General features: G+C 39.7%; 1 protein-coding gene across 1 annotated transcript in view; it reads left to right on the top strand.

Moving 5' to 3' along the window:
• Positions 1-574: 574 nt before the first annotated feature.
• CCDC172 (coiled-coil domain containing 172) overlaps positions 575-11,487 on the top strand; it is a 33,281-nt gene continuing 22,368 nt past the window's right edge. Inside the window, exons 1-4 of the mRNA XM_033149566.1 lie at positions 575-814; positions 1,897-1,982; positions 8,705-8,821; positions 10,948-11,113. Of these exons, the coding sequence (XP_033005457.1) occupies positions 736-814; positions 1,897-1,982; positions 8,705-8,821; positions 10,948-11,113 (448 nt within the window). The 5' untranslated portion in view covers positions 575-735. The remainder of the gene's footprint in view (positions 815-1,896; positions 1,983-8,704; positions 8,822-10,947; positions 11,114-11,487) is intronic.

The raw sequence follows: 11,487 nt of genomic DNA, 5'->3' as shown, positions 1-11,487 counted from the left end.
TCTATCAGTAATTATTTAAAAAGTACTTCTTTTTTAACTACAACCTGGTATTTAGTTGTATCTTACTGATATGCTTTACTGTGATTTAAATTTAAGTAAGCCACCTTGAGATGAGCAGAAGCCTCTGGGAAAAAAGGTTAAGACACAAGACCATAGCTGTCAAGTTTTACCTTTTCTCATGAGGAAGCCTATTCAGCATAATGGAATTTCCCTTAAAATAAGGGAGAACTTGACAGCTATGCACAATACACACCTAACCTCGCAAATAAGAATGTAAATTGAGCAGGGAGAATTGCTGACTGTACCACTTCAAAGCAGCAGATGTAAAGCCATGTTTTTGAATACTCCCCCGTCATAAAAAAATAATAATTCCTGGATGTAAATAAATTAACACACCAAGGTGAGGAACTATGATAAAACTTTCTCCATCGTGTGCTAGTTCAGTTCATGCAGGGCATTTGTTTGTTTGGTGAAGGGAATATAAAAGGGAACCCCCGCCAGAAGTGTGAAGTGGCTCTGTCCAGACTTCTACCAGTTCAGCGCGTGTAACTGACGGGGCCGCCTCACGGGAAAGAGGAGGCAGCTGGGTGGTTCTGTGTGGGCGAGGAGCAAAGGAGCAAAATAGTAGCTGCCAAAGCGCCACTTTCAAGCAAGCTCCCTCATATTTTAGCTCGGCGCTCCGGCTGAAAAGGGCAACCCATCTCTTGTTTTCCCTTTCCAGGAGACTCAGCAAAAATGAGCCTAGGCTCCTTGTTCCAGCATATCTTCCTGACGGAGCAAAAAGTAGAGGGGATGAGACGTCTCATGCACCAAGGTTGGTGGCCACACCACCCTTGTGGAATTTGAAGCAAGCGCTTGCCACCTGTCCACACGTTAAATGAACCAAATTAATCCCCTCGACCCACCTAATGTGCTTGTCTTTTTTTGTTTTGTTTTAAATGCCTACCTCAGTACTGGGTTGCGCTGCATAATAAGTGTTCACAGCACCAGAAAACGAGAATAGCGCCTGGACATTTTGTCTCACAGCTCCAGTTCAATGAATCCTAGACTTGCGCTTTTTAAATGAAAAATGAGAACCAGGGAATTATGGGTCTTTTGGGGGGGGGGCTGTCCTCTCACCTCATCCTGGGGCATTCATGAGTTACAGTAAAAATGCAAAATAGGCAATTTAAATGGTATGCAAAACACTGGGCTCACTTCTGAGTAAGTATAAACAACTTTGGATTGTGTCCCCTTCTCTGGTTATCTTCTTTTGATTTTAGAGTAGTTGTGTGAGACTCTTAGTGAGTGAAGTTGAGTGAAGCAAAACTCTGGGAAATGAGCTTTTTATGGTTGGCCACAAATAACTAGAACAGCTTATTGAGTTCAGATGAGGCTGTGTGATTCTTCTTGGAATTGACTTCAGACTAATTTCATTTCACTTTTACTTTGTATACCATCTTTCTGTATATGCACAAGGCAATTTAAAAGCTGAAGAAACAACATATCCAGCAAACATCACTCACCTTATAACAGTCCGATCCCATACAAATAAGTCATAATAAAAATATGATTTTAAAATAAACAACTTGAATCCAATAATCAAATATTTAGTAATCAATATTTACATTTGTATTATTGTATTAATAATACAATATTACAATTGTATTATTGATTACTAAATACAAATATTTAGTAATCAATAATGCAATAGTACACAATAAGATTAACTCTCAGGCCATATACACAATACATAAAAGAAACATGCAACCTTCAACCTCATAGTGAATTTCCCACTGTAAGATGCGCCTCACTGGTGAAACTTTTGCAGCCCTATTTTTTACTTTTGCAGCAAATTTTATAATACTGCCTGCACAAATGTCTTCTTTGTGTCTAAAAGTTCATTTTGTGTTGCAGTTAAACAGGAAATAACCCTAGCTAATGAAAGAGCTAAACAACTAACAGAACAACTGGATGGAGAAAAAAGGAAGTTGGAATCTGAGGTACATAGGATAGCAATTAGAATGATGGATTAATTGATAATTTGCTATGATATATATTAGTACAGTGCATAACATATTGTTGATTTGGGCTTTTAGTAGTATTAAAAGTGCTTCCAAATATCTCATTGGATTTTTGAATTCCAAATTAACTGAATTTATTTCTGAAGTAGAACTGATATGTTAGGAATTTTGTATTGTTCCGGATTTTATTTCTGGATTCTGTATAGAGCATTGTGCACCCAGAGTGTTGTACCTTTCAGTTCTTTCAATTAATTTATATTTTCCTATATTCTCCCATAGCCTGTGTATATCAACTAACCCTACTAATAATAAATAAATCTTAATGTTATTTTTTGAATGGTTGCATTATGATTCATTTTGTACAGTGTTTTATAAACATGCAGGACACAGTGCATCACATATACATCCACTACTGTTTTGGAGTGTTTTATCTCTCCAAATATGCATGTGCATATTGGCAATGAGAAGGATAAAAGAAATGCAAGCAGAAACTGTCAGTTCAAATTTTGCAATTTTAGAAATTGTCCTAGTGTTAACTAAAATTTAGAAAGAATGGAGCCCCTGGCAGAGCAAATCCAAGGAAAATTAAAGAAACAGGATGCTTTTTATCCCTGTTGTTGTTCGGTTGTTCAGTCGTGTCCGACTCTACGTGACCCCATGGACCAGAGCATGCCAGGCACGCCTATCCTTCACTGCCTCTCGTAGTTTGGCCAAATTCATGTTAGTAGCTTCGAGAACACTGTCCAACCATCTCATCCTCTGTCGTCCCCTTCTCCTTGTGCCCTCCATCTTTCCCAACATCAGGGTCTTTTCTAGGGAGTCTTCTCTTCTCATGAGGTGGCCAAAGTACTGGATCTGTCCTTCTAGTGAGCATTCAGGGCTGATTTCTTTGAGAATGGATAGGTTTGATCTTCTTGCAGTCCATGGGACTCTCAAGAGTCTCCTCCAGCACCAGAATTCAAAAGCATCAATTTTTGGCAATCAGCCTTCTTTATGGTCCAGCTCTCACTTCCGTACATTACTACTGGGAAAACCATAGCTTTAACTATACGGACCTTTGTTGGCAAGGTGATGTCTTTGCTTTTTAAGATGCTGTCTAGGTTTGTCATTGCTTTTCTCCCAAGAAGCAAGCGTCTTCTAATTTTATGACTGCTGTCACCATCTGCAGTGATCATGGAGCCCAAGAAAGTGAAATCTCTCACTGCCTCCATTTCTTCCCCTTCTATTTGCCAGGAGGTGATGGGACCAGTGGCCATGATCTTAGTTTTTTTGACGTTGAGCTTCAGACCATATTTTGCACTCTCCTCTTTCACCCTCATTAAAAGGTTCTTTAATTCCTCCTCACTTTCTGCCATCAAGGTAGTATCTGAGGTTGTTGATATTTTTTCCGGCAATCTTAATTCCGGTTTGGGATTCATCCAGTCCAGCCTTTCGCATGATGAATTCTGCATATAAGTTAAATAAGCAGGGAGACAATATACAGCCTTGTCGTACTCCTTTCCCAATTTTGAACCAATCAGTTGTTCCATATCCAGTTCTAACTGTAGCTTCTTGTCCCACACAGAGATTTCTCAGGAGACAAATGAGGTGATCCAGCACTCCCATTTCTTTAAGAACTTGCCATAGTTTGCTGTGGTCGACACAGTCAAATGCTTTTGTGTAGTCAATGAAGCAGAAGTAGATGTTTTTCTGGAACTCTCTAGCTTTCTCCATAATCCAGCGCATGTTTGCAATTTGGTCTCTGGTTCCTCTGCCCCTTCGAAATCCAGCTTGCACTTCTGGGAGTTCTCGGTCCACATACTGCTTAAGCCTGCCTTGTAGAGTTTTAAGCATAACCTTGCTAGCGTGTGAAATGAGTGCAATTGTGCAGTAGTTGGAGCATTCTTTGGCACTGCCCTTCTTTGGGATTGGGATGTAGACTGATCTTCTCCAATCCTCTGGCCACTGCTGAGTTTTCCAAACTTGCTGGCATATTGAGTGTAGCACCTTAACAGCATCATATTTTAAATTTTTAAATAGTTCAGCTGGAATATCATCACTTCCACTGGCCTTGTTGTTAGCGAGGCTTTCTAAGGCCCATTTGACTTCACTCTCCAGGATGTCTGGCTCAAGGTCAGCAACCACATTACCTGGGGTGTATGAGACCTCCATATCTTTCTGGTATAATTCCTCTGTGTATTCTTGCCACCTCTTCTTGATGTCTTCTGCTTCTGTTAGGTCTTTTCCACTTTTGTCCTTAATTGTGGTAATCTTTGTACGAAATCTTCCTTTCATATCTCCAATTTTCTTGAACAAATCTCTGGTTTTTCCCATTCTGTTATTTTCCTCTATTTCTTTGCATTGCTCGTTTAGAAAGGCGCTCTTGTCTCTCCTTGCTATTCTTTGGAAATCTGCATTCAATTTCCTGTATCTTTCACGATCTCCCTCGCATTTTGCTTGCCTTCTCTCCCCCGCTATTTGTAAGGCCTCATTGGACAGCCACTTTGCTTTCTTGCATTTCTTTTTCATTGGGATGGTTTTTGTTGCTGTCTCCTGTATAATGTTACGAGCCTCCATCCACAGTTCTTCAGGCACTCTATCCACCAAATCTAAATCCTTAAACCTGTTCTTCACTTCAACTGTATATTCATAAGGAATTTGATTTAGATTGTATCTTACTGGCCCCGTGGCCCCGTGGTTTTTCCTACTTTCTTCAGTTTAAGCTGGAATTTTGCTATAAGAAGCTGATGATCTGAGCCACAGTCAGCTCCAGGTCTTGTTTTTGCTGAGTGTATAGAGCTTCTCCATCTTTGGCTGCAGAGAATATAATCAATCTGATTCCGATGTTGCCCATCTGGTGATGTCCATGTGTAGAGTCGTCTCTTGTGTTGTTGGAAAAGAGTGTTTGTGATGACCAGCTTGTTCTCTTGACAGAACTCTATTAGCCTTTGCCCTGCTTCATTTTGAACTCCAAGGCCAAACTTGCCAGTTGTTCCTTTTATCTCTTGACTCCCTACTTTAGCATTCCAATCCCCTATAATGAGAAGAACATCCTTCTTTGGTGTCATTTCTATAAGGTGTTGTAAGTCTTCATAGAATTGATCAATTTCAGTTTCTTCAGCACTGGTAGTTGGTGCATAAACTTGGATTACTGTGATGTTAAAAGGTCTGCCTTGGATTCGTATCGAGATCATTCTATCATTTTTGAAATTGCATCCCAGTACAGCTTTCGCCACTCTTTTGTTGACTATGAGGGCCACTCCATTTCTTTTATGGGATTCCTGCCCACAGTAGTAGATATGATAGTCATCCGAACTATCCCTAGTTTTTATCCCTAGTTTTTGTTCTTCTTGGCAATCCCTGCATTTGGATGTCACACCAAAACATAGTCGAGTGAGAGAGAAAAACAAGCCTTGGGATCAACCCCCCCCCCCAAAACAGGGAAGAGTTCTTAAGTACAGTACTTCTTTCTAATTTAGATAAATCACAGTTTATCGTTGCCCAAACTTGTGGTTAAACTTAACTGTGGCTTCTCCATGGGTTTGGAGGACACACAAAACAGTGCCAGGGGAGGGGAAGGAGGAGTGCACAAGGCTTGTTGCAACTTGTTCTTGTTTAACACTAAACTGTGGTTAGTGCTATGTTCAAACGCAACTGTTGTAGAACCCTTCGCATCAGTATCATTCAGATATGCTGGAAAATTTATTTCAAACTATGCTCTTTAAGACCCATCTCAAATGAGAGAAGAGGTTTGAAAGGGCTTTGTAATTTGTGAGTGGGGGGATGGATAAGATTTTAGTTTCTAAATTAATGTGAAGTGAGCTTCAGAGAGATTGTCCTCCTCTAATATGAGATTATTTAATTAGCCAAAGGAAATTGGTAGTCTATGGCTTTTTAAATTTGGGAGGGCCATTGTTTTTGTTTGTTTGTTTTGTTTATATTGTAAACAGCCCTGTGATCCTCGGATGAAAAGTGGTATTGAAATTTATTTATTTATTTATTTATTTAATAATACTCTTTCATTTTAGTGAAGAACATTTTGAGGGCAATTCAAACCAAATCTAGCAGCTGCCTGGTTTCTAGGACTCAGGAGTTCCCACTTGGAAAAAGCCCACAATGCTTCTACCCTGTTCAATAGGCCTTTTTTTGCTGAACACCACAAATCTGTAGGAAAAGCTAAATAGATATAATATGGAAATACAGAATTTACAGAGCTGTGCAGAAGTATGTATTAGGTTGACATCACATAGAGTATTTTTCATGACCTCTGCCTTAGCAGTAAACCCAGGTCACAGAACAGGGGCCCCATTGTCCTTTCTGCCAGATTACACAATGACAGTCATTGTGTTGCTGCTTGTAAAACTAATTTATGACAATCATAATTCTATTTTCATGTCACTAATTTGCTATTGACTCATTCTAATTTACAGTTATGGTTTCCATGGTAGATACAGAGGGTTGTGAAAGTGAGGGAACAATTACTGTGAATTACTAATGAGAAAAACTGGAAAAGCGTTCCTAAAGCAATTAAAGCTTTAAACCCATAGAATTAATTACATGAAGGTCAATGCCTATTAACTTGCATGTTTAGTTAGTATCAGGTTTTCTTTTAAGACTACACCTTACAAGTGTAGGAAAAGCCAATACGCATTGCCTTCACTGGATGAAATAAATACTGAATGCTATTAAAATTGGCATGACTTATCTCCCCCCCCCCCCGAGTACAGAAACATAACCTTATGCCAGTCTCTCTGAAGATCTCTATTGTAAAATATATTAAGCACTGAGCAATGTTACTCACATAAGTTCCTTTTCCAAATTCCTATAAGTTTTATTCCACATTTTTATATGTCTTGGAATTTGCACAGTCTCATATCTGTAAATATAAGGGCACAGCAAAAAAACTTTTTAAAAAACCTATAAAAAAACTTGTGTAGCTGAACCTCAGAGTTCAAAGATGTTTTGACATCTATTTCACAGAGACTGCTTGTGGTCAAGGAAATGCTCCCAGGAAATATAATTTTTTGGTGTGTTCTGAAAAACTAGGTAGCATGTAATTAGAACTTGAATTATAGCATTTTGCCTTTCAAGGTTCAATGCTTCCTTTTCAAAAATGCTGTTCTAAAGACTATATTGAATAGGTAGTTTAGGGAGCAGTCCCATACTGAAGATCCACTGAATAGTCTGGCTGGCCAGCCAGAAAACCCCTTTCTCAGCAGCCAGTATTGCAGTGGGGTGTGATGGTTGAGGGAGAGATCACTATCTCTTCTCTACCAGCTTACTCTTTCATTTCCAATATTCCTGCAGAAAGGGGCAGCCACTTCATGAACAGTTAATTGCAGGAGCCTTAGAAGGCACAGATCGCTGTGTAGATATGTGCCTTCAATGACTCTTCTTGGGCGCAGAGGGTCTCCTGTGTTGTTTTAGGAGGTCTCACTTCTGCTGCTCAGCAGAGAGTGGAGGGTGCCCATGCAAAGCAGCAAAAGAGCATCTACATTATCCAGGGTACTACTAGCATTTCCCCCAGGCAGTGCGATTAATTTTATCTTTTGCACAATATGGAGGAGTGACATACTCCATTCTGTGCTTAGTAGAAGAAGAGAGAGGTGCAAGCCTATTCAAGAATCATGTGCACATGCCTGCATTGGTTGTACATGCAACTGTAAGATGCAAACAGGAGTGTTTGCCTAGTCACACTCACAACATCGCTGATCTGGATTACCCTCCTGAGGACTCAGATACTGTATTGGGAATAACTAAGATGCCCAACCCCCAAACACTTCAGTGTGGCCTGAGGAAGTAAATTCTCAGTTGCCAAGGTAAATAAGCAGACTCTTTGTAAGAATGGAGGGGTTGGTTGGGAAGGGGAGGGGGAATGTCAAATGCAGGAAAGAGGAGAGCTTGCCATTAACTTGTGAACTTTTCATTTGTTATTTTGTAGTTATATAAACATGTACTCAGTAAACTTTAATCCTTTTTTAAAAGACCCAGCTTGTGCGGTTTCATTGTTTGTTTTTTTGTTTTATGCTATTTGAACATGCCTACTTATTATGCTGCTGTAAAGAATAAATGAAGGAAAGGGAGAAGAAAACTCTCCTGTGTTGCAATTCTTTTATGATGGAGGTGCTTCTGAGAGTTTAGTCCTTGGTTGCAGTCACACGAGGAAGATATCCTAAGGGACGTTTGGGGACACTGTATTCTTCTAGAGGTTAAAATATTGGGAACTTTTAATTTAGATTCCCTGTTGTTCCCCATTGCTTTGGCCTCTGATGGTGGCAGCAATAATGCCAAGTTTGTATCAGTAGTGAGGGAACCCTTTGGTCAGGTAAAACTGAGCACCCACAACCTGATTTAAAAACAAATTCTAAATTTAGAAACAATTTTAGAAACAAAACTTATGCAGTGGTCAGGTCATAGCTGTCCAGACAGAACCTGGTGGGCCTACAAGTGTGTTTGCACAACCCTAACCTCTTTGCCACCCTGCCCTATACCAATGCTGTCTGGGGTGAGAGTGAATCCATGGTGCTGTTCCTTGAAACCAGCCACTACTGCTTTTGTATGGTTAATTAAATCACAGAACAGTATAAAGAATATAGTTTCTGAAGACCTCACATTGCTAGAGTTCTGATGCAAAGGGCCCTGCATATATAAAATAACTTTGTATAACTGCAACTGCACTCAGGATTTTTTAATGACTCTTTAAAATTTGTTTTTTTTTACAGGCTCAATTGCTATCTGGAAAGCTATTAGACTTGGAGCTTTTGAAGAAAAGAGAAGAGGGCTTAGAAAGCCAGAAAGCTGAACTTCTTAATCAGAAGAGTATTCTGCTTGAAACCTTTGTATGTTCCCAGTGAGACTGTTCTAGACCAGAAATCTTCAACCTTTTGACACCCACCATTAGCTAAATTGTACATGACCTGATATTTGAACAGAAAAGGCCCAGGATCTTTGCCCCCAGTCCAGCTCAGGTTTTTTTTTTTTTTTTTAATACAGTGGTGCCCCGCTAGACGAATGCCTCGCTAGACGAAAAACTCACTAGACGAACAGCATTCGCTAGCGGAAGGCTGCCCTGCAAGACGAAAAAGTCAATGGGGCTGCCTCGCAAGACGAGAAATTTTTTTTCGGCGCGAAAACCTCCGCACTGCATTGCCGCTTCGCTAGACGAAAAATTCGCTTTACGAAGACACTCGTAGAATGAATTATTTTCGTCTAGCGGGGCACCACTGTATGTTGAAAGCAGCAGAACAAGTTCATTGTAACAAAGTTCTCCCATAGCTTTCAATGGGTTTTGGCAATAAGTAGCTGAACAATCCAAACCTCTGTAGTGGCCCAACCATATACATTCACAGCCTCATTCCTCAGGCCCTCTGGGGCAGAAGGCAAACAGCAGGCAAAAATGTTCTCTGAGCTGAGCCAGCCTTGCAGCTGGTGTGCTGTTTGGGCCCACATTGGTGCTGCCAACTGACAGCACTGGTGCCGGATAAAGATCTAGCAGCCCCCAGGCTGGCTCAGCCCCTCCACACCTCTGGAAAGGGGGCTTTCCAAAGGGCTACTGTTGGTAGGTGTCCTGCCTGACAGCCTTTTCAGTGGGCAGAATGAGGAGATCCATGCACACAAAGTGATACTAGGAATCCAAATGACCCCAAAGAACTCACCTTTTTCAATTCCTTGAGATTTGTCAAGAGTTGTTAATATTTACTAACTAAGGATTTGGTCCAAGCAGGAGTAAGCCCAATGCAGCCCAATGAGACTTGTTGTTGTTCAGTCATTCAGTCGTGTCCGACTCTTCGTGACCCCATGGACCAGAGCACGCCAGGCACCCCTATCCTCCACTGCCTCCCGCAGTTTGGCCAAACTCATGCCAGTCACTTCGAGAACACTGTCCAAATGAGACTTACCGGTACTCAATGAGTAGATATGTATAGGTTTCCACTGTTAAATTTCAAACATTAAGCATCTATTTCTTTTCAATCAGAAAGCATCTTGCTTTACACCTTTTCGGCCCTTCTTCATCATAAGAAGCCCAAACCTCCATTTGCAATCTGTAAAATGAAGCTTCTAGCAGCTCTTTTCTCTCTGGCAACTTTCAAGGCCAGTATGGCTGTATAAAAAAAAAAACCCACACAAGCACGGCACAGAAATTAATGCACTGTCTTCATGCCATATATGTTACAAAAAAAAATAAGGGGGTCCACAAATTCATGTTTTGATTAGTCATGTGCTTCTTGCAAGAGTCTCCTGAACACCATGTGTTATCTTACATTGTATAACCACCTCATAACATCACCTGATTGGCAGGAGCAGCTGAGATCATAACAGAAGGAACTTTTCAGACCATGTTGGTGGAGGGCAAGACAAATACCTTACATTAAGTATGCTTAATTATAGAAAAAGTTCACAGGCAGGAACATGACACTGAAATATTCAGATAAAGGCATTATTGGAGGGAGAGTTCAGAGTCTTCGAGCCCAGCATAAGTGGACACGTTATAGTAGATGTTAGGAAAATGCATGTTTCATTCATTTCCATAGCACATTCAGAGTGTGAATGTTTACAACGTGTACGTTCACAAAAAATCTTTGTGAATGAAGAAGTTCCTGTATTTCCTGTAGTCAAATCAAACATCAAACATATGTCTTTAATCAAACGTACATTGGGCATTAGAATTTTTGTTGCTGTTGGTGGTTTTGTTTGTAATTGAAATCTTTGCTTTATTTTATATTGTTTTGATTTTATTGTTTAATGTTGGTTTACATTTTGCATATTTGCACCCTGGGTTGATTCTAAATACTTAGAATAAATAACAGGTAGTCTTTTACATGTCTCTAAACATACATTCATATATAATTTTCATATATAGTATTCATATATAGTTTTCTATTGTATTTTAACAAAGTCTTTCTCTCTTTCTTTCTTTCTTTCTTTCTTTCTTTCTTTGTGTTATTTTATTTTATGTCATCATTAGATGGGTACAAAGAAAAAAATTGCCATAGAAGATGAGAGATTTTTGAAGGAAATTACAGAGTTCAACAGTGAATATGGGTTAACATCCAAAAGGGAGCTTTTAATTAAAAAGAGAGTCAAGGCTGAAATATGTGAATTAGAGGGAAAAGAAAATGTTTTGAGAAATGGTATGTCTTGAATTTAATTATTTTATCTTGGACTATCTGAGAATATAAATGACTATGTTGCAGTTCCATGACACTACAATTTCACAATTTTCTTCCAAGCTGAAAAGTCCTATTAAATTGTAAGGTAATGATTTTCCTAGAGTGAATAACAGCATGCTATACTGGAGCACCAAGCATGTTCCTTGTTGTAGGAAACATTAGCTGCATGGTACTCTAACATATTAAGATTACTGAACATGACAGGAGGTCAGAGATAAGACTCTTACCTGTCCTTGCCCCAGTCGCGATCCCATCCATGAGTCACTGCTAAAGATTGAAGAGAATAGTTGTATACAGTTTTCTGTTTTTCACTACTAAACATCAGACATTGCAAA

Source organism: Lacerta agilis, chromosome 5, assembly GCF_009819535.1.
Source record: "Lacerta agilis isolate rLacAgi1 chromosome 5, rLacAgi1.pri, whole genome shotgun sequence".
Lineage (NCBI taxonomy): Eukaryota > Metazoa > Chordata > Lepidosauria > Squamata > Lacertidae > Lacerta > Lacerta agilis.
This window is presented reverse-complemented; position numbering and strand designations above follow the sequence as displayed.